This window comes from Centrocercus urophasianus, unplaced genomic scaffold, assembly GCF_019232065.1.
Source record: "Centrocercus urophasianus isolate 14NV4802_14NV808 unplaced genomic scaffold, USGS_Curo_1.0 seq_18, whole genome shotgun sequence".
In the NCBI taxonomy this organism is placed as follows: domain Eukaryota; kingdom Metazoa; phylum Chordata; class Aves; order Galliformes; family Phasianidae; genus Centrocercus; species Centrocercus urophasianus.
This window is the reverse complement of record NW_024884733.1, coordinates 13,262,798-13,290,708: the sequence shown is the minus strand read 5'-3', so window position 1 is coordinate 13,290,708 and position 27,911 is coordinate 13,262,798. Positions and strand designations below refer to the sequence as shown.

The window sequence follows — 27,911 nt, the reverse complement described above, 5'->3', positions numbered from 1 at the left end:
CTCACCCACAGTAAATTATGTCAGTGTCTATATTTTATTTAAATGCACTAAGGCTGGCCTTTATATGACAAAATTATTAAAGTTCCAAATACATATCTATTAATAGTGCCATCTGTTTCTAACGGAAAATCAATATAAGACGAGGAAAGAATATTTATACCATTAGCCTCCCAAAGGAAAGCTCTCTGAGATGAGAATGAAATCATACCGAGCCATAAGATGCCATTAATCAGAAACCAGCTCAGTAAGGAGAGATACTGGGAAAAGTATCTAGATCTTAGAATGCTTCATAAAAATCTTCTTGTCACTTCGCTTTAACGTATATTTCCACTTGTAATACAACCAGTGTACAGAATTATACACCATGAATACTTTAAGTGACATTTAAAAAGCAAAAAAGAAAAAAACTCCAAAGTAATTCTATATTTAAATTCACAGAGATGAAGGAACCAAGAAATACCTTCCACATCTGCATAATCCAAGGTGTTTTTTGATGAAGCTATTTCCAGAAAAGGTTATGTTATTTCCTGGCTTATTTACAGTGCTAAACAAACTACAGAAACATGCTAGATGACAACTGAGAACATTCACAGCACAGACAGAAGCACAGTCTATAGTTTGCAATACCTGGGAGTGCTACCCAAATTTTGGGTATGTCTTGATTCCACACTGGGACAAGCCACGGCAAGCAACAGGCCCCACCCTCTGACTACAATTTCTGGAATGGGAAAATGAAGGTACATCTAAAAGAGTAACAACCTGCTATGAACACAAAAATGCATGCCAGCTTAGATGGCAGGACACCACGGTCCAGAACATGCTGTAGAGCACATCAAAACAGAAGTCAAGGCAAAGACAAAAACTCTGTGGAAAGAACATTTGTGGCCCTCAGTACTCATATTTTGTTACTTTATTTTTATAAGGTTCTCAGAAAGTATTCTAGAAAAGCATCATTATGGGCCCATGTGCTCCCTTGGGTTTCACTTTCTACTTTGCCACCAACAGATACAGGAATCTGTTGTATCTGTATCTATTTGGTGCACAAGTCATCTTTGCAGTGTTCCATTTATGAAACAGCATTAGGAAGTAGGTACATCACCAGTAACATTTTTGCACTTAGGAAGAAAGACTGCAGAAACTGGAATAATCTTGCCACTTGTGTACTTCAGTTTTTGAGCAAATAAAATACAGTGATAAGCCTCAAGCAAAGATTTGAGATCATGAAGGCATTAGAAAAGAGGAAACACTTCTTTGATATTTGGAAGGCTATACTTAAAAGAAGAGATTTAATGTTACAGGACAATAGCAGATGTAGCTCTACAATCAACAAAAAAAGATACAGACATCTACCTAAAGTAATTCAAAATTCAGAGTGGACTGAATTACTGCCTGAATTTGTCTGTCCCTCAATATCTAGAAGAAGCATAGGGTGACTTGTCTCCCAGTGCAGTGCCCTTGGCTCTGGTCTCACTGTATGAAGCAGGGCTATTTCAACAACCAGTGGCCAGCTCTCTTTTTTCTTCTTTGGCCACCCACATTTGTATGAGTGATCTCACAGCTGAATTTCGAATTGGGATTTGACTTTATTTGGATGAATGAGGTGAAAAAGTTGTTTTTTTTCTGTCAGACAAATTTCTTAATTGGGTTCACCACACAGCTGCAGCATAGTTTTACTGACAACTAAAGGGATAACAGAAGTGGGAAAAAGCAGCTAAAGAAAAGCTGAAGAGGGCACCAACTGCTCTGTTTGGCATTTCAGAATCTCAGCTTCATTCAAGGTCAGGAATCAACAGCAGAACAGCCTTTCAGCTTCTAATACAGATAAAGAATACCACAGCCCAAGTATGCAAAGCACTGATTCACTATAAAACTCATACTGGACTGAAGTGGTTTAACGAGTCTGAATGGTTATTTTTGTACTAATTAGCTATTGCCACTCATATCAGATCAGTTATTCTAATCACTTCCCTCCCATTGGCTGGTATAAAGATAGCATTAAAGCCTAAAGGTAGCGAACTTTGTATTGTGTACTCTGCTTAATTCAACAAATACATGATCATGTGCACATATTTGATCCAGGTCAAATGTGCTGCTGGGAATTATGCCACTGTACAGATTAATTACTGATACTAATTACCACGGAACATGAGCTTGAGTACCTGAAGTTAGATGAGATGAATCCAAATCTCAGTGTACTGAAAAAAGTTCTGTTAAAAGTTCTGTTAAAAACAGTTTCAGGACTAGATATAATTTTAGAAAGTATTTAACAAGATTTTCCAAAAGTTAATTTTGGAACAAATTTTGGAATAAAAATTAATACACAAAGAAATGCTTAGTTCTATAAAACTAATCTTGTGAAAGTGCTTGCATATTGAAGTGACTTATCACGTCAAGCACTATCTGGAAACTGTTGAGCCAGCAACAAACATATGCCATTGTTTGAAGTTCAGATTAACAGCAAATAGAATAGCATATCTTTTCCTCTGTACTGGTTTAATTAATATTTATTTAACAGAAGATTTCTTTAAAAATGTATTTTCTAATGCCTGGCTTCAGTGCTGAAAAACAAGCATTGCAGTGTAACTGATTAGGCACTGTGCACTTAGACACAATACTCTGTCAAAAGACAGACACAAAACAAAAACATGCCACAATAGGCTGGAGACTAGATAACAAGTATTAGTCCCTATTGTGAAAACAAAATAGTCTGCAGTTATGTTTGACTGACTGAACTGTTCTGTGGCCTTCCCAGAATTCTTTAACACAACAGGCAAATCCATCTAGGATGTAAATATCCTGGTGTAAACAGAAGTCAGAGATTAATCTGGTACAATTTTTCAAGTGCATAACTCAAATATTCACTTGTTTCATTAGCCAAATGAGAGGCTGAATGAAAACACTGCTCCCCAAGACACATGTAAGTGCCTAGAAAAATATGAAACTGCATTACTTCAATGAAAGCTTCACTTAAATAACTCAAGTGCTTAACTGCAATAAACAGCATCAAGCTACCATCTTGCAAGACACATTTACAAGAATCACAAGATATTCCCTGTATTTTGGGGACTGATCTGATTCAAATACAAATTCATCAAAATTACCAGCAGTACAGTAATGCCAGATCTATCTCAACGCATCTACCTGACGCTTCACCATTAGAAGCTGTAGCTATACTAGTACAATTGGGAACATTCTAGTCAGCTGATCAAGCTGTTACGTAGTTATCTACAAATCAATTTGTCAGGTGAAAGGGCTGTTCAAATGGTCATTCATATGAAAAATGTTCCATTGTTGTGAAGTCCTCATTCCAGTTCCTGAAAAAACTACAAAATGCAGTCCTAAAACCAGGTGAAAATATTCAAATTGAAGTACATCCAGTTCCATTGCAGTGATCAACTTGAATCCTTTCCTAATCTGCTGACAGGAGTTACAAAAGTCCTATTTATATTCATATTTTAATGAAGTTAAACCAATGAATTGTAGAAGATAATTAAACCTTTTTTATTTTTATTTTTTTAAAACTTTTCAGAAAAGAGAGAGAATACACTCATCTACTTGAACACCAATAGTTCAAGATTCTTCTGAAGATTTGCAGTAGCTAAAATCATTTTATGAATATTTGATTTCTACACAGGCTTCAAAAGTCATTACCTCGACAGAGAGATGGGACAAGCAGAAATGTCTAAGTAAATCAGAAATTTATCTAAGTAATTTATCTAAGTAAATCAGAATATTACATTAAACTTGTAAAAGCTTCAGTCACTGATCTTAAGAATTATTAGGCAGTCTGCACAATAACTGCATCTTGTTATCTTGCTAACTATTCTCCAAATACCCTGTACAGCAAGTCATAGTTGAATAAAATCTTACTACATTCTTTCATTCAGAATGTAACAACTTACAGGGCTTGTTCCAATTCTTACAAGTGCAAGCTGAATTTTCATATTGAACTGATAAAAGCATCATAAATGCAAAAGAGATGTAGTGATCAAGTCTTAATTCATGGCAAAGTCCAGAATGGAAAAAGAGGGCAAGGGCTGCCTGCACAAGGGATTTTGCACTCTGTTCAAAAGGCATAAGATGGCATGTACACAAAATTACTTGGTCTTGAACTTTGGCTATGATCTTTCCAAGCAAGGAAGGCAGATTTGTGACACAGACTTCTGTCACTTACAGTCTGTTAACATGAGTATATCTTATTAAATTGGAAACAGAGAGAGCAATAGAAAATGAAGAGAAAATTGAGCCCTTTCTAAATGACAAGTTGCAGAGTTGACAACCTCACTTCGGTACCTGCTAAAGTTATATAGAAGATCATTCTGGGAATTATTGAAAAATGGCTTACAAACAACACAGTCATTTGTCACAACCAACACAGGTTCACAAGAAGAAAGTTCTATTTAATTTAACTTCTTGTACGATAAGGCTACTTACATAGTTGATCAAGAGAAGAATGTTGATGCAAACCTTCTGGACTTTAGCAAAGCTTTTCATATATTTTCTTATAGCATCCTTCTGGACAAAATGTCCAGAACAGAGCTAGACAAAACCATAATGTGATGGGTAAACAACTGGCTGACAGGTTGGGCTCCAAGGCTTATAGTAAAGGGGGTAACAAGGCTGGTGGCCAGACACCACTAGGGTTCTGCAGGGCTTCATTTCAGAATCAGTTCTCATCAGTGTCTTAATCAATGATTTGGATACAGGACTTAAAAGTACACCAAGTAAATTTGCATATGACATTAAATTGGGAATTGCTGTTGGACCCCTCAAGGGTAAAGAGGCCTTGCAGAGAGATCCTGACAAATTAGGGGGCTGGGTAATCACCCACTCATGAAGTTTAACAAGAACAAGTGCCAGATTCTGTACCTCAGTTCAGGGCAACCCTAGATATGTGTACAGACTGGGGGATGAAAGGCTGGAGAGCAGCTCCATCAAAAGGGATCTGGGGTTTCTGGCTGATGGTAAGTTGAACATAAGACTGCAGTGTGTGCTGGCAGCCAACAGGGACAACTGTATCCTGGTGTGCATCAGGACCAACACTTCCACCAGGCAAGGGGAAGAGTTATTACACCCTGCTCTGAGCTGTGGCCTCACCTCGAATACCATATGCAGGTTTGGGTGCTACAATATAAGGATATAAAATTATTTGAAAGCATTCAAAGGAACGTTACAAAGATGCTGGAGGATCTAGAGGAGAAGATGTAGGAGGAGCAGCTTAGGTCTCTTGGTTTGTTTGGCCCAGAGAAGAGGAAACTGAGGGGAGGTCTCATGTCAGCCTACAACACCTCTCAGGGAGTGCAGGGGCAGCCCTGAACTCTGCTCTCTGTTGACAGTGACAGGACCTGAAAGAATGGCAAGGAGCTGTATTGGGGTTGGTCAGGTTGGGGATTAGGAAAAGGTTCTTCACCAGTGAGTGGTGGACACCGCCTGGTGTAGCAAACACAGCATCAAGCTGCTGGAGTCCAAGGACTAATTGGACAACTCTCTCAGACTTACGTTTTGATTTCAGGGCTGTCCTGTGTGCAGCCAGGAGTTGGACTCGATGATCCTTGTGGGTGCCTTCCAACTCAGGATATCCTATGATTCTATGAAGGCAGGAAACTCTCAATATGGATTGGGAGGCAACCACAAGGATCACTGAGTCCAACATGGGTAAGGTATTTCAAACTAATGTCTGGCAAATTGAAGTCACCTAGCAGGAAAAGGTCAGCTGATCTATAGGTATCTCTTTAATTATCCTTAAAGAATAACACATCAGTGTCATCATCCTGGCAGGGACACTTACAATAGATTCCCACAACATCTGGCTCCTTAATTCTTACCCAGAAGCTCTCAATCACATCATTGCCAACTGCAAGCTCTGGACAGTTCAGCCCTTCTTCATATACAGTGCAGCCTCTGTGCCTTGCCTTCCCTGCCTATCCCTTCTGAAGAGAATACAATCATCCATCATAAAATATCAGTCACAGCTCTTTTCCCATCAGGTTTCACTTATGCCAAAGAAGGCATAGCTTCTCATGCTGGGTGCACCAGTGTAGAAACATCTCAGAAGTGCTTCATTGTGCCTTGCAACTTGTGGAGGATACTGAAGGATCTCATAAGTAAATAGCACGTTAGATTTTGGCTAGCTGTCCCATAGCTTATTGATGGCAAGCCTAGTTTTACCCCTTTTTCCCTCTGAAGCCCCCTTGCTTCATTCATCTGCCTTAAGAACTGGTTAGAGGAAGAACTCTTGCATCTACTGCCATGAACGTACTACTTGCTAAGAATAATTTAATTGAAGATATAGGATATCACTCTCCTCAGCAAAATGGATATGATAATCTTATCTTTCACTGCAGAGATTTAAAAAAACACCACCACCACCACACCATGTAAATAGTTGTAATTATTTTACAAGTTAGAAAATATCAAAGGCTTAGACTCACAAGAACTTAGAAACTTAGATCAACATAGTTGCTAAAAATATGCCTAACACATGGCAGTTTAGTAAGTATCTGAAGTCAGGGTAAGTCAGGCATTTGATGTAATTAAATTTTCAATTCAGGAAAACATTCACTTTGGCTGAGGAATTAAGAAATGATATGATTATCCATGGAATGAAACTTATAGATATTGCAGAAATGAAATTCTGTTTCATAGTCTTGAACTTAAAACAAGTCAATTGTATCCAAAACAAAACAGCAGGCCTATGTCTAACATAACAGCAAAAACTTTTAAAAGCCAGCTTTGAAGGCTTGGATAGATGTGAACTATTTTTGCTAGTTTTTGTTTTGAAGTTTCTTCTTCAGCTTGTTGGTTCTCAAAACAGCTTTCCCAAGGGTCCATATTAACTTCTTCTGAGTTCTCACAATGGTAGTGAATCACATAAAAGTACTTCCTAATGTGTTTCTAAGTCTTGCTGACAGAATCTATTTGGGAAAGTAGAAAATGCAGTTCTTTTCCTTGTTGCTACAACTGTATTTGAACTTGAAGAACTCTGGTATATAAGGAGTACTGACATGATACCAATGCCAATTTTAATTAAATGAAAATTTGATTAGTGATCCCAAAAAATTTGCTTAGAAATTAATGTAAGGATATTTTGAGTTTATGAGAATATTCAGTTAGATTTTTACAGTTACTTTCTTAATTAGGAATACAGAGAAAGATTTAAAATATGTCAAAGTAGCATTTAATAGATGTTATAGTGTGAATAAATGTGTACATTGATGATAAGAACTGAAATCACAGAATGGACAACAGAGAGAAAGTTTTGATCAAGTAAGATCTGTGGGAATAGGGCTTCTAAAGAATTTCTCAATAAGCTTCCAAGGATCTTCAAGATGACATCTTTAAGGTCTTACAAAAATGTGGCACTTGATCAATAGTGAAGACTACTTTTAAGCTGTATAAAATCCATTTACTTATAAACAGCTTAATATAGCAATTAACACATTTCTCAAAATTCCTAACTAAATAAAACAAAGACACTTTCTGGCTCAACAGTAAAACCAAAAGTTTTATAAAACAAAAGTTGTGTGTTCTTGCTCTGGTAAACATACAGCCTGAGGCACCCATGCCCAACATTGGACAAGCAGCATTAAAAACAATAAAACGTTCATTTTATCTAGCTCGTTTGTAAGTGACTCTATTTCACTGTGAACGCTACACAGAAGATACTGCCTTTATTTTCCGCTTTCTTAAGAAAGCATTATCCTTGCACTTGCTTCCTTCAACATCATATGATGGAACATAGATCGCCACAGCTGACATTTTGTCAAGGATTTTATTGAAAAAGCCAGCTCTTACCTCTACACAACTGTATTGTTTAAAGAGCATTCAATATTCTGCAGAACCAAGCTGTGCCAGCCAGTCAGAAGTGACTAATTGCTTCATTAGCTTTTCTTTCACAATGCTTTTGACTCCAAAAAACAAAACCTCCACTACAATACTATTGCTCTTGAACACTGAAATGACTGAATAACACAGAAAGCACTTGGTAGCATGCAAGTCCTATCCTTAAGGCCAAAGAGATTAATAATTTCTTGGCCAGAGGGTAGTTGGAAGTTGTATATACATTATTTTTATGATTCTGTGGAGGGTGTTTGCCCAAGGTGAGAACACAGTAAAAGTGAACAACTAACAGAGTAACCGAGCATGTCTATGAGAAAAGCATATGAGAGACTGTTAGAGTTTGGAGATGTTGTTCATATTTTAAAAAAGTAAAATCTGAAAAAAGTAAAAATATTTGTCGCTTTTTCTTCAACTTCTAAAATGAAATAAAAAGACGGTCAATAAAAGACAAGCATGACAGACATAGGAAGACAAAAAAAACAGATGCACAAAACATTATCCAAACTTCAGTGCTCTGTTTAAGCAGTTACGCAAGATCTACATAAACAAACACTTAAACTTCCAAAAACTGTTGAGTTTATGAAGAGATTTCTATTTGCAAGTTTGAAAACATGCTAAACAAATTCAAGAATGTCCATTTCTAAATCTGTAACTTACAAGCTAAACATTTCTATTCAGAGCACTGATGCCACAAGCAGAAACTGGTCGTGTTCAGACACGCAGGAACTTCAGTCTTACGTTTTTGATACCACTTTGTATTTGAAGAATTTCCTCTCATCCAGCATTCAGGAAAAGAATTTGCTCATTAGATCTTTATAAACTAACTGGAAGGATGACTTTCCAGCAACAAACCACTTGTTGTAACACATTTGTCTGCCTTGAACATATGAGGAAAAGCTGCCTGATGGCTGATGCATTACAGTCAGAAAAGAGTCTGTGTTGCTTTGTGTCAGGCAGTGAAGCTGTTTAGTCTTTTTCTAAGTCCTGGAACACTGGAAATAAGTTTATGTTGTTTATATTTTTGAACAAACAAACTATTAAGTCCAAAATACTTGTCCTGCAGAAAGGTAATACATAACAGAGATATTACCTGTGTTAAAGTACAATATGTACCTAGAAATATTTTAGAAGTGTTTAACTTGGAATAAGTTTCACTACGTCCCACACGTTATTTGGAAGCCACTATGAATTTCAACTCAATGGTCAACTCTGGAAACATGTCAAGACTCTGGAAAAAGTTAAATACACATGCGTCATTTCACTGCAAAAATCGTTGGAATTTACCCACTTCACAGTCTGTTACAAAACAAACTGGCTAACTCAGATCCTGTTGTGAAGTCCCTCAACCTCCACTAGAATACACAAATATACTGCTTGCTTTATTGTAGGCTGGATTTTTTAATTGTGAAAATACTGCACGCTATGGATGACAAGCATGGAAGCATCAAAGTGCATCTTGTGTCATAACAGCAATCAGAAAATCTCAGCATGTAATGTGCACACCACAAAAAAATTTCTTTGAGGAATCTTCCAGGCAGAGAAAACATTCTTATGTGAGGAAGGGGAACAAACTCTTTCATTTGCTGGTTTGCTTTGAACAGGTACTTCCAGAACACAAGATTCTTGAAAAACATGAAATTCAAAATAAATTGTAATTTCTAGGAAGTGCATTCAATTTTTGACCTAAATGCAAATGACAAGTGTAAGTTTGCTTTTTCACTCTGCAAACTGCATTTCACATTTATATTGATACCATTTAGCAGTAAGTAAAACAATCCAGTCACATACACCCAAACTTTACAGATCTTTCACATCATAACTGTAATTACATTTTCCATAAATATTTGAAATAACTATAGCACAAGCCTGATATTCTTACAGTGCCAGCACATGATGACAACTCCTCCTTGTGGAGGCACATCTGATATAGCAAAATTCAGAAAATGTAGTTTTCCTATGTGGAATACCAGGTTTCTGCTGGTACTGGTTAGCTCTTTGTTTTTGTCTTACCCTTGTTACTGCTTTAAACTAGACTCATGGCAACTTCTCAGCACTAAGGGCCTTTAAGAAAGATTAAAATGAAAATCACTTTCAAGTATGCTGTTAGGTTTCAACATTATTAAACGCTGTTTATTTACACATATAAATAAGAATCAGGCTTCAAATGAACTTGAAGTAATCTCATTATAAAACTATGATTCACCACTACCTCCTAACATTTTGGGCCAGACTGATCTAATATAAAGTAATTTACACGTACTGCAAATAATGAAGCTCTGCCGACTTACTCTTCCTGGCAGCGCAGCCCTCTGTGCCTCCTCTCAGTTTCCTCTTACTCATGCTTTGTATCAACCGTGCCAAGAATGATTTCCATGTGAATGAATCCCCTGCATTTATCTGAATAGACTGCTCTGTTCAGCCAATTCCATGTCAAAGAGCTCAAACCCTCACGGACATCCAAGTTCAGCCTGAACCTAGAGGGGAGGGCTTTTCTTTTTTTTTAAATTAAAAAAAAAAAAAAAAAAAAAAATAGTTCAGAGCAGACACTAGGAGATGCAGTACTGTCATTCACTTATTTTAAACCCGTACTTGCTTCATGTTTCCTCGTTCAAATTATTGTTTTCTCTTTCGGAATCAAAACATTTTTGGTAAAATTCTGACCAAATGTTGTGAAGAAATTAAGGATATGAATTCTCTGAAATCATTAGTGTAAATATTGTAGGCAGCCTAGGCTCCAAAGTGACACTTACAGCCTGAGTTTTTAGTTCAGTCTGAAGTTAACAAATCTATTACAGACTGTACAGAAAGAAAGATAAAACATTACTCCATTTGTTTGTGTTATTCTGGCCAATGTTTGTGTAAAGATAGAGTCTACAAAATAACAGTAGGGATTTAAAAGCATACTGACTCAGCAACCACACAGCAAATTAAGATTTCATCCATAACCAATTCAACTGCATGTCCTTAACATCTTACTCAGACCATTTTGTCAGAATAACTCAATTATATGGAATATATCTATTCGGTTATCTTCTAGTGATACAGTTCTGTCTTCCAGACATTTCACAAATAATGCTACAAGGACTTAGCTACATCAGATTTCAAAACAGGTATTTTCTGTTGTAGCCAATACCTCTTACCAACAGCACACAAGAGACAACTTTTGACCAAGATAGTGCTTCATCATTTTTAACGTGACACTCACGGAATACACACACTAATGTTCCTCATTCATATTCCTCACAAAAGAGAAGTGCAGCTTTCTCCGTAACAACTGTGGTTTTTCTAAGCAGAAGTCCTAAAACAGCAGCGGCAGTACTGCACACAACTCATGTTCAATGAGGGAATATACTGCCACAGATGCTTTGGGTAGCAAAATTATAAACAAGCTGAAAAGACAACATGCATGGGGAAAACAAATAAATGATAGTGGACTATTGGATATACAGAGGCAACAACAATCTCTGAAAATCCTTAAGCCATGAATTACCAAAAGCTGGGGTAGTAATTTCTGCATACGTATGTTCTTACATCATTTTTATAAGCACAAGGTTATACTGTGAAGACACTGATTTACTTTTGGCCTAATTCCACACAGATGCTCTAGCACTTAAGTCCAATTGTGGGCCTACTCTGCTAGTGCAAATTAGTTCAAAGAACTTTTTTGCTCTTGCAGAGTTTAATCATCTGTCTGAACCAGCATATCAGCAAAATATCAGCTATCTCTGTGACTTGAGTTGCTCCTGTCCATCTTCCCACAACTAGCCTAAAGTTAACATGAATGCTGTAGTGCATATGCTTGTTGACTGACAGAAAAGGTAGGCGTTTGTGCACAGTTGTGACAGCAACTACACAACCAAGTATTAATGAACCTAACATCTCACCAGAAAAGATTAGTCCAAACTTCCAAATTCATTCAGCACATCCATCTTAGCACATAGTTTGAAGTCTAGGGCTAATTGTAATATTTATGTAACGCAGATTCCAGTTACATGAATTATTACAACTAAAACCATCAAACTCTTGAACAGAAGGAGTTAATAACTACAGCCTAGTTTGTCTTTCCTCTTTATATCTCTCTGTGTAGTCTTTCGTAGTAGATGAACATTCTTTCCACCTGCACCTGAAGCCAACTTGAAGCAGCCTGACTGCTGGTAGTGCCATGCTGAACCTGAGCCAGCGCACGCTGACAAAAAGACTGCACAGCTGTTTCTCAGCTTGAACAGTCTGTAACGCACCTAACAGTAACCCGCCGTAAATGCATGTATCCCTTAATGAGAAATCTGGTTACAGCTGGCAAGCTGAGCTCTCTGTGGAGTGAGGGGCTCAAGTGAAAAATGAAAGAACCGTTCTGATTCCAAGCTACAATTTCACTGTAGATTAAACCAATTTGCAATGTTCCAGCCCTTCTCTTTCCAATTCCTCAGCTATACCAACTCAGAAGTTATTAATCTCTGTTGTGCAGAGTCAGTGTTTGATCCATCTAACTGTAAAACAGCTTGTGTGTGGAATGGCCCTCTTTTAGAAAACAAAAATCAGCTCCCCCGTCCAGAGTGTTCATTTGTTTTCAAATGTTTCACTCAAATAGTCAAAGAAAAACCATATAATATTCAATAACAATAAATATATTCTTTTTATTTGCCTTCTGGAGCTTCAACTTTTTTATGGTAAACTTAGATCCTTCAAGTTACCCTGCAAGAAACATAACTTTTTTTAAGTCAGAAATTATCACGTGATGAATTAATGCTAGGAATTGAATGCTATCTTATCTAACAAATTAGACTTATGATAAAAATCAAACTGACAGCACTATAATTAATGAAATAGAGCTCAGGTGCATGTTTGCTAAATTATGGCTACTGGCCAAATATATGCACATTTTACAAGATGCCAATCATTATGTTCCTATGCAGCTGTCTAACGCAGCATAACAGAAGAAAGCTGGATTGTGTTGGCGCTCTTCATGCACCTGTGCTAAATCAACCATTTTAACTTGAGCTGCTGTTAAATGTGGTTTGAACAAACCCAGGTGATTTTGCACTGAAGTGGATTAGGACAAAATTTGAACTTAGTTTGGTCTCTCTTTTCCTGCAATAGCCAAATAGTTTTTGGGCTCTCTACTCTGCAAACTCCCACTGCTCTCGTGTACACTTACTGCTTAGCTGCCCCAAGTTGTGGTTAGCAACACTCCCTTCCTTCCTTCCCTCTCACTCATCCCCATTAGCCTAGTACCCCAAACTGCAAAGCCATGCCCACTTCCCTAAGCCATTTGCACACCCAGTTTTGTTGATTTTTGTTATACAATTTTAAGGACAGACCCAATGTATACTTCTTCTATTCACTTAAATAATAGATTAAGCAAAAGAGACGCTAGCCAGAAGATTGGGCAGCGACAACTCATGTAGATAACCGGTCCAGTTATGTACCAAAACTCATAAAACCAATAGAGCCCTAGCGACAAAACACACTTCATGACAAGACTTAAAAAAAACATAATATACAAATTTCTACTGAGCCATGGTGCTTTCATTTTAAAGTAAAAGGCTTATTTTGTAACTTTTTATAGTGCACTGTATTATGTAGATTCCTCTGAAAGTAATGCCTCCTATTAATTTCCAAGGAAACTACAACAGATATGAAGAGCACAATAACTGTAAAGAAAATTCTCAGCTACAAAACACTATTTTCCAACACAGTCACCACCACGAGCAATGCATTTTTGCCAGCAATGAACAAGAACCTGCATGCCATGCTCATAAAAACCTGCACCAGTGGAGAAGACTCGCTGTCGTCATTGCTGAAATGCACCACCCACTGCCTCACTGTGCTCACATCCACTGTGTAGTCTCCATCAACATTCAGCAAAAGGCAATTAATTTCAACGGGTGCCATTTTTTCCCACATAGAGGAATTCAATGACACACCTTTGCTCCATACACCCTTCTATGTCAGACACCATTCTGTCAGGCCGTCCCTTCTGCTGCCATCTGTCACACAGTAACAGCATGTAATGGAATGTTGGTGGGAGCTTCCATATTGGCATCACTGGCCAACATAATCAAATGGGAGGAAGCCACCAAATTTTGAAATAAAAAGATTTCTTCCTTAGAGAACACAAGCTGAAACACTCTTTTCTTAAATAAAAATCCCAACATTATTTCTTATAACGGTGAAAGGCAGAAAACCTCTGCTGCTCAAGATATCCAGGCATGTAGCAAAGATAACAAAATGAGAACTATCCAGGAAAAGTAGTTGCAAAATTCAATGCCCTTAGAAAGTAAAGTCATTGTTCACTTTTTTTTTTTTTAAATCAACTTCTAATTACATAAGAAAAGGAGCTGAAGATTAGCATGATGAAGGTGAATGATGATGAATGAAGATGATGATGATGAAGCTGATAGGCTTATAAAAATAAATTACAGTGTTCAGTGAGAATGATCAGTAGAACACTGGTCACAAGTTGCAATAAATGTAGTCTTGCACTAAGTTCTGTTTTAATTTTAGATGGAAGTTCTCTCACTCCTCTAAATGGAGACAGGACATTTAGGGCTAGAGCTCAACAGAACATAACAGAATGTTAACTTGCATTGAGAGAGCTAACAGTAAGAAATAATCCTGAGTAACATTAAAGCTTGAGCTAACATCTGCAACAGTTTAAAAGGTGCTTTATGGGAATCTCATAATCTCATCAGCGATCTTAACAAGTCTATAAGCTTATAAGAGCCTCTACTAACTTCCAGCATTGTGCATGCAAAATGTAACAAGTTATTTTTTTATTATCTCTCTGGATGCAAATAGCTAGCTAAGATGTTATTATATTTGGATTCTCTATGGAGTAAACATTGAGAATCAGGAATTTCTTTGAATCAACAGAATTTACTTGCAAAAATGCTACCAGTCATATTTCTGTGAACATGAGGCAAGTCTGATAAAAAAAGAAACAAAAAACTGTTCATTTTCCTTTTGAAGATGCAAATGCAGGACCAGGATTCTCAAAGCCTTACAGATAGGTAATGAAAAGTACTAAGCCAGCCTAAACTTACTATGCCAATTCAAATTTGTTCAAAGAATTTTTAATTACTCTTACAGTAGTAAACTTTTGCCTCATAGAGGGGCTGACTACACAACACACTTCTGTCAGTCTTTCTGCAGATTGCCCAAAGGATTTTTTTTTTCCAGTCCCTTTCTGTTTTCCTCTTATATTTCATTGTTACTGCATTCAAATCACAACTTTAAAACAGAATCTTCAGGTGTGATTCCATTAATTTTGCAGTCACCACTGTTAGGCTTCCCTTACCTGCTCAGTTCTGTACTGTGGCACACTGCATACCAAGCTTCCATTCATACAGCGCCGTGCATTCATCCTCTTCAACAGAAGTCTTTCCAGCCTTGCCTCACCACGTTGTGCAGCATTGGCTGCAGTAGCAGCAGAGATAGAATGTTCTCTACCACTGCGCTACAGGACATCATCCAGTAGAACTTCAGTGAAGTGTAACATAAAAAAACCAGGAGCAAACAAAGTTTACTGCTTCAGCCAAGCTCTGCCTTTGTTCCAACATATAAATACCTGTTGAGTGTACACAAGTGTATTCTGATTGCACTAAACTTGATGCATTTCAGGTGTAGCACTGGGCTTCTAGCACCTGCACTACTTTGCTCTTGATTACACAACACCTGTAATCTTGCAGTTACTGGATAAACTCCTCATCAGAAATTTTATGTTATATCAAGTAAAAACTAAAGGGCTTTTTGCTCTCGTCCTTTTTCATTTTCCATGTTACAGGTTCATGGACTCCTCCACTTCTAATGAATTCTTTCTAAAATCTAACTAGATACCTTTCTAGCAGTGTTTTTGAAGTGCAGGAAAAAACACCACTGGAAAAAGAAAGGTGTAGAGAAATGCAGAAATAGAAAGAGAAGCTGACAAAAGATGAAAAAGGAATCAAAAAGCTTTTAAGCTAAAGTTGGTAAAGAGAGTGGAAAACAAAAAGCCAGAAGTAAAGCATGATTATAGGAAAAAATGACACAGCAGAATGATTAAAATTTTCTTTTTTTTTTTCATTTTCCCCCATCACAACAGCAGTAGTGCAGTTTTACAAGGGGAAAAGTCTGTAAATTTGTGACTAGATAATGTTTCCCTTTTTTTTTTCTTAATAAACATATTTTGTCTCTGTTCTTAAAAACAAAACAAAAACAAACTCACTCCATGCTCGGATTAGACCAAGTTGACTGAATCTCTGAAGTGATGCCTTCCTCAAGATAGTTTTAAAATGTAATGTTGTTAGTTCTTAGTAGACACTTAAGAACAGAGTTGTGGGGTTTTTTTTGTTTTCTTTTTTAAATTATTTTGTTTTTTAAATCATTGATATTCTGAACAATCATGATGCTGGGTGAGAAAAAGACAGGAAAGTAAATTACTGAAATACAACCTTCTGGGTTCATACAAGCAAATGGATCATTGATTTCAAAATAACAGCATCTCAATCCATTATTGACAGTGGCATTTTAGATTGAAAATCTCCCCCTTTTTAACCTTTTAACTGCTTAATAAAACATCAAAGTTTCTGCCACTTTACATCCATGATGACACAAAACTTCCAGTGGATTTTTACCAACAATCTCAAAAAGAATTTCTGAAGAAGCAATCAAAAAGACATTGGTCCTCAAATGTGTGGGTATATAACACTGCTGAAGAAAAAGCATCAAATGGAGATGGGAATGGAAATGAAGTGATTCTGGATTAAAGACAGATATTAAAAGCCATTTTGGTGTTTCTATTTAAACTTTTACTGTACAGAAGTTAAGAATTCTGGATGTCTCATTCTAGAGAAAAGAGGCGCTGTTATAGAGACCAGCACAAAAGGTCTCTGCTGGAATGGAATATTCAGTTACCAGTTTAGAGGACTGCTGCAGCTATCCCATAATCACTGTTGCAGTTCATTAATGACAACAGCTCTCCCTACAGGTGTATGTCAAGGTTTCCACACGTTTTGCAGTGCTAACTTCATCTGAGCACAGAAAAGGAGCATCAATGGAGACAATCACTCCAGCTATCAGTCAATCATGGAAGTGTAGACGCGCATAAGCCAGCTCACATTTAGCAGGATCTTCAGTGGATAGTGGATAGTTCAGTGGAACTTCAATGATAAAAGTCTTCATGGTAAATAATAATGCATTTTCTTTATAGTAATAATTTACTCAAATAAAATCGATTATGTTGTAATAAGGTGATACAGGTTATTGCCTTGCTATTTCTTGGATAATTAATTCAAGAAAGATAATCTGTAAAACCGTCTGTTCTGTCCTCCCAAAAACTATGTCTGCGCAGTGCATTCTGTAAGTGCATTCACTAAAACAGGGTTCTTTTATTTTCTTAGCAAGCTATCAAACCTAACAAGAGGTTAATAAATACAAGGCACTTCTATGAGATAATCCAGTCACAGATAATTGCACAAAAGATGGCTCTTCCCTATAAAAGAAGTGGCACGTATTCCCACTAGAGAATATCTGAAATGGAGATTGCTTTTTACTCTGTTAACAAGATGTGCATCAATTAGGTTTTTACACATCTTTCTGGATCTGCAAATTAGTTTCACATGCAAACCAAAATACATATATTGTAAATATACACTTAGAACCAGAATCTACATGCAATTTCAATTGTCTTAGTAAAATCACCCTCTCTTGGGTCTAATTACAAACTCAAATTAATTGTTTTAATGGAAAGCCTTTTAATAATTACGTATAAACTTTTGTCAATGCTTTATGTGTAGCAAACAAAAGACACCATCACAGATTTGCAAATTAAGAAGCTTCATATGGAATAACAGTATTTCTCTTTTTAAAAAGTATCTGCATTTGTAAACAATAATAAACAGATAAAATAAACAGATAAAAAGAAGGAAGACCATTTCTCAGTATACTTTACCAGTTACATCAGTGTTAAAATAATGTTTCAGACACCCCCGATTTCAACTGTGTGAGAAAAGGAGAACACAAAAAGAGACCAAGCAAACTAAAAAAGACTGTACTGATGAAATGAAACGTGATGTTTCCTCTCATTCTAAGATACAAAATACTGCTGATGACAGCTTCAAAATCACAGCTATACAATACTCCGTAAATGTTGGCTACTGTTCAAAACCGTTCAACTTTTACTGACTCTCCAAAAACACTGCTAGTTTCTATAGTTGAAAAAATATTCATGCAACAAGGAGCTCCTGTAGCAACAATGAGGGGACTAGCAAGTGAGAGCACTGAACTTTCTTTTCTGGCAAAATAGTTCAAACCCAAGTGAGATAGCAGGATAAATATGCCAGAGGGGCTTCATTCATTCTCCATCAAACAACACACCACAAAAGATCCATACATTTTGCCAGTAAAATACTGGCATAAAGAATGAGCAGCCTTGGAAACAGAAATTCTTGACTCAAAGTCAGGTTGAAGGTCACTGCTCTAAATGCTGGAAAGTTCACTTGATTTGCATTTGATATATTGATATCTAATTGATTTTCTGAGTTGTTTATGAACTTTTATTTCCTGCAGATGATCCAAGTAGAAGTAAATATTAATCTTTTTGATTTCACAGCCAGATGAAAGATGTCTAAAAGAAACGCTTCACGTTATTGAAGAAGCTAGAGAAAATGTCATCAAACTTTGTTCCAATTCCACTTAACTGAACACTACTGAATTAAAAACATGCCTGTATGAAGGAAAACAGTCAGACTCAAAGTTTCCAGTTTCCACACCAACTGTTCCCTATAAATTAATAAGCTTACATCCAATTTGACAGTTCTGCCCCTGTTTAACCTCTTCTAAAAATTACTGTTAACGATCAGGATGATGATGAACTCGCACACATTGATTTGCTAAAATAAACAAATGAAAATTGATTCAAAACAAATCTACGCTGATTTTTTTCATTTCAGGCTTGAGTCAAATGATAGATGCAGTTGAGAAAGCAGTGCTAATATGAGGATACTATTTCAATAAATGAAGCAACAGTACTAAACAATTATTAAAAATATAGAGAAAAGTCTCCAGCAATGACTAGATTGCCTTCTTCCCTTCCAGAAACCGTTTCGTATGACATAGAGAGCTCATAGCAATACATCTAATTATCATTCCAATCAAATAACCCACTACAAAGAATGATATAATCTCCACACGATTTGGAGCTGTAACTTCCTGCAGGAACTAACAGTGCCCTTAGATATCTACCTTCAACACAAATCAGGTAGGTAAGTGTCCAAGCATTGAGACTCTTAATTGCAATCTGCTGCTGGAGCAGAAAGAAAAAATATTAGCCTGAAATTAATGGTTGCTTTTAAGAATTTTAGTTGTCACAGTTTATTATTTGAACTCAGTTTAACAGTGAGTGTGGCCACAGAAGGAGACACAAAGAAGGATTTGCTTCTTGGCAAGAACTTGATCAAATGCGTTTGCACACAGGGGACTTTCACCAATCCAGCCTGGCAATACAGTGATTGTAAGCTGCTGAACAATTTTACATCACTCGAGTCGGACAAATACTGTGTCTTTTTCTTCAGCCAAAAATTGCATTTTTCTATGGCTGATTCAAGAACTAAAACCAACTTTAGAAACACACAGCTGTTCTTCAGCAGTAAAGACAATAATGTATGGTATTTTTTTTATCTCTGAAATTAAAAAATAGTAAGAAACAATGTGTATGTAATTCAAAGCATCTTAAATCTTTTGCCATTCAAGGAACAAAGGCACAACATCCATTTCCTGAAGTCAAATTTCCAGGCCCCCAAAATGCAAGTGCCTCTGTCAATAGTACTTGTACTTTAGTTCCCCTTGCTCAAAGCACACTGGCTGCAAGACTTTGAAGAAATGTGAACAGAGGAACATGGGTGGATCCAACAAAGTCATCACAAAAACAAGTAAATTATAAAGCTAATTGCACTATGAAGTCTTACTAAGAACAATGAATGCATTTCAAAGTTAGTAATAATAACTTCTTTTGCTGGTAAGCATGGCATGTAGAAACAGAAATCCCAGCCTCTGACCCCATATCTGCCCTAACTAAGGACAGAACAAGCAAGGCAAGGACATGACATGAATTGTGGCTGTAGGAAAGTTTATCTGCATACTTGAAAATTTGTCTTGGATGGTGCCAGCTGCTGGTGAGAAGAATGCTTTGCTATCATTACACAAAAATCCAGAGTCAGGAGCGTTCTGGTACTACACTATAACAGTGGTGAACACACAAACAAGAAAAGGCTGAGAGGATCAACACAGTCATGTTTAGAAAAGGTCCATTACGTACATAACACTACCAGGAATTTCTGAAGATTGTGTTGCCCTTTGGCACCCTCTGGCACTGACTGGTGCAGGGAATTAAAATTCAGAGGAAAAAAAATCCACTGAGTAACACCACTGGCTGCTGAGATGCTCATAATGTTAATAAAGAGTATGATTCTATTATTCCAAAGCATCGAATTGTTGCTGCAAATCAAAGAAATACAGAAACACTAGAAGCCAATCCATTTGTTATCTAAGAAACTCTCTGTGTTTTTGACAGGCTGGTCAAAGTTACTTCTTAGCACTTGTCTCTTTGCTAAAAAGTAATTGTTTACATTTTGTTTTGTTGACATTAAGTTATATATTTGTGAAGAAAATATGACCAATACTGCTGTAACATTAAGATGAAAAACTGTTTACTATGGCTGCCTACATCATCCCTCACCTGGAAGTTGATGCTTGTGCCATATTGGCAACATTTTCCCAAGAGCAGAAACAAGTACAGTCATGCAAAATGACATTTAAGCGATACTGCTGTCAAAGGGGGAAAAAAAACACAACGTACACTAACATGTTCCTGTATTTTCTTCAAGCTTCTCTCTTACTTTTTCAAAGCCAGCTATAAAGACATATTAATATAAGATTATCTTTCAAATAATTTAGATTGATGAATTGACCAAAAATATCAAAATTCAGGGGTCTTATAAAATAAAGATGAAATATTTATATTTTTGTATATTTATAATATATATTATCACAGAATCATACAATGGCCTGGGTTGAAAAGGACCACAACCATCATGCAGTTTCAACCCCCTGCTATGTGCAGGGTCGTCAACCACCAGTCCAGGCTGCCCAGAGCCACATCCAGCCTGTGGGGCATCCACAACCTCCATGGGCAACCTGTTCCAGTGTGTCACCATCCTCTGTGTGAAAAACTTCCTCCTAATGTCTAACCTAATTCTCCCCTATCTCAGTTTAAAGCCATGAAATATAATCTATAATATATATAATATTTATTATGTATTTACAATATAATGTATACCCTATACAATATTATATATTTATCCATATGTACATCACTTGAACATCACACAGCACAAGAAGGAAGACAGTCTCCATTACTCAGCTTGTGAGTAGCAAAATCAGTCAGAAGTCTCAATTTCTCCATATAACACCAGTTATGTTGCAATCAATACTAAATACAAAAAGTGACCCTTCCAAACTAGCTTTGTCATCAAAACACTTAAAGCATTTATAGCATTGTTTGGGAACTACTGAATCACAGCCTGAACCTCTGATTGATCACCTGAGGTGAGCCCTGAGTCAGCCACAGGAGTACAGGTGAAGGCGATTAACCTGTGCTGCCAGAAGGGGTGGAGCCTGGCTGCAGCTCTCCTAGACCCATTTCAGAGCCGGCTACCAGTGGGGAAGGATCTCTTCTGGAGATCCACTCCGCTGGAGTTTCATAAGTGAGCCCAGGGCAGGGGTAAGCGTCCTGTCTTTTCTGCTTTGGTGCAATAACAATGTAGCCGAGCTCTCTGGTATACCTCATAACTACAGCATCTGTACATTCACTGATTGTACAAGCGTTCACATTCATCATTAAAAAAATTCCACATACATGAAAAACTGATTGAACCACCTCTGAGCAACTGTCTCAGTGTAAAACTCTACCCACATCTCTCTGCGACTTCAGATGAGCAGCGACGGCACTTTGAACTTTCAGGCTTTTCCAGTTTATTCCTCTGGATTTCATATCTTAGTGGTTGCAAATTGGAATATGTACAATATTACTCATAAACACATATTGCAATAAAAATAACATTTATTTTATTTCCACGGAGGAAAAAAGAAGGCAAAATAGAACAGATTGCTATGATTTCCAAATACCAAAGAAACTGGAAGCTTCTTGTTTTGATTTGCTGCAGTGATGACTGGTACACATTACTAATTCAAACAAATAAAGATGAATGTATATGTAAGTAGATACCACTTCCACAAAAAGAAAAGGAGCTCTCTGAGAGACTAGATGGGCAAATTCCAATCAACTCTTAATGCAGGCTTTTTTTTTTTATAAGTTGTTAAGTCAATGCTTGCTGTCTGACAGTATTTTTGGAAATAAAATTAAAGCTCCACAAAAGAACAAATGGACATTATTTTATTGCAACACTAGAATTGAGGAAAATTCAGTAGTGATTTAGAGTGGCAGAGCTAAGTCTGCACGATCATCACAAAGAAGTCTTTGTGTCAGCGCTATCTGCACAGAAGAGCCTTTGATGAGCAGCATTTTGTTTCCTCATATTGTAAATGAGGAACATTTACATTCTGCAGGGCAATAAGTTGTATTAACTTCAGTGACTGATTTTATGAGACAAAAATTGGAAGGAAGAAAAGACATGGAACAACCATTAAGCAAGGTTTAGCTATAAATATCACTTGCTAGTTTAACATTCTTTCTCTACGGCTGTTAAAGCAGAGAAAAATAATCCCTGATAGACCAAAGAGCAGAATTAAAAAAAAAAAAAAAAAAAAGCCATTTTCAAAAACTTCATAAGAAAAAAAACACACTTTGCCATACATGATTTTTTTCCTCAATCTACACAGAACATAGCTAGCTGTAACACAATTAGAAAGTACAACAGAATATGACTGTGTGGTAGATGATCCTGGAGAAAAGTGGAGTTATATTCCAGAGGAAATATTAACCAATATGGTTAATATTAACCACAGTAACCAATACGGTGTGTGTCACTCACCTGTCAGCCAGAAACTCCTTCACTCCTACTTACTCTTCTTCCAAAGTACCAAAAAGTACCTTCTCATCCCACTATCATACCATCAGTACGCTGCCCACGCTTCTGCTTCACACCATTTATCACCTTCACATCCAATTTATACACAACCTTCAGGGATGTTTTTTGCCCAAGTGACACAGGATTCAGTCTATTCCTGCTTTTTTCTTGAACTGAAACTTGGACATAAGCTATTAAAATAAATAAATAAACCAGAAGACTTCGCTGGCTGCTTGCTAAGAAATAATTTCCAATTTCCACCTGCATAAAAGAGAATGTTCATTTTCACAAGAAGAGAAAAGTTTCTGTAAATGCTACAAAATGGGGCAAGCTTTGTTTGCCATTTGGCAGATCACATGCAGCAATGCTGCAGACCTAAGGCCTAATGATGTCCCTCTAGCAATGCCTTTTCATCTGAAGGAGCCGCAGCATCCACACGTAACTCCTTTGTAATACTCCAGCTTTGTCATCTTCCTGTTGTTTTCTTTGGGGATGTGCCAGGAGCCGCCAAGCATCTTCTCTCTGCCTGCACGGAGCCAGGTGCTCAGCCCTAAGTGCAGCACACTCCATCACTGCCTGCCAGGTGGGGTGAAAGAGTGAGAAGAAGATGAATGTAGATTTAGAAGGCTGCAGGCGTTGACTGGGGAATTGGCCAATTCCTCAGGCAAACCATGAGCTACAGCTCCTGCTCCTGCAGAACGCTGAGCTGGACACACTCCTCTCTCTAAGTGCAAGTGAATGCAAACAGCTTGCTGAGCCGTGCTCAGGACAAGCACTCGGGTAGCATTCCTGGCTCCAGGTCCTATGCCACTCCATTACCTCATATTACACACTGTGAATTTAGCTACCAAAATCACATTCACAAGTGGTGATACAGTTCAATTAAGGGAAATTTCAAAGAGAAAAACCTATTTACAAATAAACCTTCACAATACATTTACTGGCTCCAAAAAGCAACAGCAAGATAACTTTCTGAAAGTTTCCTGTACAGTCAAATCAACGTACATTTGAAACAGATCAAGTAAAAACTTGTTGAGAGAGAGAGAGAAGAGTATCTGAACACAGTTCTGGGTAATATTTTTAATTAAAGAACTGACAAACGGATATGATTTTTATATGCTATTGTTTCTGCAATTAGACCAGATTCAGTATTCTCATATTATGCTGAGTCAGTCACTTACATTCACAACTGAGTGAAAAGCAAAATTTAATTAAGACTAAAAGCTTTTCATCGTTTTGGAACATGCCTGGCAAGTTTTTTCCAGCAGTAGTGCTGAGCACACACAGCCATTGTTAGGGGCACACTTGGCACCCAGCTGGCAGGACACAGCAACCCAACTCTAGCTTTTAGCTGTCAGGATAAATAGCCCACACATCCCTCGAGTGAGAAACGTAGGAAACAAAACAAATCCCATTAATTTTAAAGTATTCTCTATCAAAGAAACAAGAGTCTGCTGCATTTTATCTTCCTATCTCTATTCATGTGGGGTCCAAACCACTAAAGATTGAAAGCATTTTTTCCCAGAAAGAATGGTAACAACAGGACTTAAAGCTTGGGTTTATTAATAACAGACTTCTCCAAAGAGAAGATTAGCAAAAATCACCTAAAGTAAACACTGTGCCACTCTGTTGGCAACAACAAGAAAAGAAGGACTACAGGCCAAATTCTACTATCAGCATAGCCCTGAAATAACTTCACGAAGCTGATTCAGTATGGTCATATTCAAAGTGGCTCAGATGAAAGCAGAAGTTAACCCAGCATGTTTGTTTAAAAAACATTCTCAGTACCTGCACTGCAGCACTGCTTAAACCCTGTGCTTGTTGCACACGTGCACATCGTTCAAAGAGCATGTGAGTGAGGAAGGAGAATAAATAGCGCATTTAAACAGTGTGGCAGAAGGCAAGGATTGGTTCTGGTTGTTTCAGAATCAGTATCTTTTAGCTCTATTTTCAAACTCTAGTTTTTAATCCTTTATGAACAAAATTTATGTATTAAATATTTTGTAATACTATAATAAGCACAGAAGCTAGAGAAACATGTTCTACTTCTTGAATATTCCTGAAGTCTTGAGACTGAATCTGTACATTTGCCGGGCATTTTCTGTTTGTTTTGTAAGTAAACTATGTCAGAGACAGCACAGTTGGTGTCAGTGTGTCAGGTCTATTTAGGACAATCCAACTGCATTGTTCTTTCAAAGTCAACAACAAGCAACTGAGTTGAGGAAGCAACAGAATAAACAGGGAACAGGAAAAGCTCATCATCCAATAGCATGCAATGAAATCACATAAAAGAGAAGGGAAGCTTGCTGAAAAGCAGCTGAGCCCTCTGGATAGATTCCATCATACATCTTTTGCCACTCAGGTTTGATAAATGGAAACTGACCAATAAAATAAGGGATATACAGAAAGGCTTTTCCAGACAAAGTTTCATCTCAAAATGTTGAAGTTACCTCACAGATGACCAGCTGTGCACAAGAGAAGCTGAACTACAGTGATGTCTATGAGAAGCTTTAGAGGAACAACTGAATTCTGTAGGTATTCATTAGCTTGATGTTAATTTACAAATAAGAATTTAAAAATAAAACCCAGATAGTTACATTTAGGTTGCAAAACAAAAGGCAAGAACAAAACTTTGCACACCCAGCCTTTTCTTTGGTGATTATTAACTTAGGCTTGTACTCTTTGGGACTGTTTTGGCCCTTTGGGTCCAATCTGAGGATTCAATTGCGACAAAAATACCTGTTCCTCATCTCTTTGTTCAGTCTGAAAATAATGAATAGCAAAAGAGAAGCTAGATGAAATCTCATGATACCGAAGAAATAAACTCAAGCAAAGAAGAACAAATGCACACTGAACAATAAGGTAAATGAAATCTAGGATTTCATTATTCAAAGCAAATAAACAAAACAGCAGCAACAACAACAAAGAACCAAACAACAACAACAAAAAAGCCAACAAATACAACAAAAAGCTGAACTAGAAATGGAGAGCTGCCACGCAAACAGAAATCCCAATACAGAGGCCAAAGATCAACAGGAGTTGGTGTAGTTAGGAACATTCATTGCTAATGCCTCACCAGTACTTTGCTCAGTATGCAACTCGAGGAAAGTGCACAAAAGAACACTGAGAAGAGCTGCATGAGAAAGTTGGAGAAGTGACAAACTTTTGCTTATTATAAACACTGAAACGTTAATGCAAAGAACTCTGCCTTTCTAGAATAACCTGGGCAGCTCTCTATCCTTTTGCAACAGAAACGCACACAAAGCAATGCTCCTGAAATACAGCACCAATACAAGATAAGTGAAATGCTGCAGGACTATACGGCAACACACTCGTAGCTCTTTGTCACAGTGTTAAGCTACGTGAACAGGGGAAAAAAAAAAAAAAATCAAAGCAGAAATGATCTATAAATCAAGCATGAATTCTATGAAGCAAATACCCACTGGAGAACAGTGCTGAAACCAAAGTTTTAGAAAGTCTCTTGAAGAATTTCATAACATTTGGATTTTTTTATTATCAACATAAAAGCACCATGGGGCGCTGCTATTTTTGGCCTGCCTTTGATCCGCTTGCTTTCTTGTGTCAAAGTATTACTAGTGCAGTTTTCTTCTCATATCTAAAACTAGCAAAACAGCACCCAGCTTAGTTCAGTGAAAACTGCCAGTAACTAAAAGCAGTACTGCCAGACTCCTATAAACACCTACTGCCTGAAACAGAGCATAAATTTGAAGAGAAGCTAAGATGAAAGACAGCTTACAAGAGAACTGAGCTTCAGCTGGCCACAGGAGACCTAAAGTCTAAAGGACCCATCCAAGTCAGCAAAGATTAATTGTCGCGTTTGCTCAACGTAACCCATTTCCTCAGCTCATTCAGGTTTCTCATTCAGCAGCTCCATCTGCTGTCCAAAACAAAACGTTGACTTTGCGACTACGTTAACAGGAGGTTGGATGTAGCTTCCTCACTGTACGGGGGGAGGCTACATCCAACCTCCTGTTCTACACTATCTGCAGTCATTTAATGATATATTGTACAAAGTTACCATCGTATCAAAGCAAGTTGGTGGTGTGTGGACACTCAGTTTGCCCCACAATAAATGCCAGGAGTTTCCAAACTAGAGAACATTCATGGCAGTTCATAGTTACATACAAGTGGTTTGAGTAGAACAGACATGAATTTAAGTTTATTATTTCAAGGATCATCTCAATTCTTAAAAGCAAAAGTTCTGTTTCCTTTTTGAAGCACAGGGCCTGAGCCGTTACAGTCTGAGGACGCAAAAGAAACTTAGTAAAGAAATGAACTGGTGCATTCTTTCATCTGCAAATGCAGAACATTTCTTTACCAGGAGTAAGCACAAGTTCAGTCCAGAATGGAACAGTTATGGCAAGACTGCACAGACCTAGAGCCGGTAAATCCAGTCAGACCTCCTCTGACTCTTGTACAGCTTTGATTCGTAGGTGGCCTGTTGGCTTCTTTGGTCCAGATGACCTTTAGAGGTCCCTTCCAACTCTAAAGATTCTACGATTATCAGACTTTGTTACCCTGAGGGCTGCAACTCCAACATCATGCTTAAAACCAAGACCTTTCTGTTATCCCCTCATCCCGAGCAGAAGCAGTGTGAAAACCAGCCAGTCCATAACAAGCACTGGCTCACAGCTGCCCACAGGAACACCGGCTGACTCTAGGGCAGCATATGGGGCACATCACACAGTGCCTTCACTGCCTGGGTCCCCACGGTTGTGCGTTTCATAGGGTACCTCAGCCCTTGATGCTATAGCAGAAGCACGTATCATAATGAGCTTATTCTACACTATTTGCTTCCTGGTTCCTCGTATTATAGGTACTGAAACTTTTTAAATTACTGTTACACAAAATGCGAGATTCTAACAAAAGCGGTGTCTAACAAAAGCACAACACCGGCTGAGGTACAATAGAGCAGTTCTGCCTCCAGCTGCGACCAGAACTCGGTGCCAACTGGGGCTGGCAGCCCGGGCAGGAGCAGCCAGGCTGAGG

General features: G+C 37.6%; 1 protein-coding gene across 3 annotated transcripts in view; it reads right to left on the bottom strand.

Moving 5' to 3' along the window:
• BCAR3 (BCAR3 adaptor protein, NSP family member) overlaps positions 1–27,911 on the bottom strand; it is a 92,801-nt gene that overhangs the window by 64,512 nt on the left and 378 nt on the right. Inside the window, exon 1 of one of the 3 annotated variants that reach the window (XM_042820203.1) lies at positions 10,128–10,194. The exons of 1 other annotated variant lie outside the window; for it this stretch is intronic. In XM_042820203.1, coding sequence (XP_042676137.1) covers positions 10,128–10,179 — 52 coding nt within the window. In that variant the 5' untranslated portion in view covers positions 10,180–10,194. One more of the 3 variants, XM_042820208.1, reaches the window with a different exon arrangement.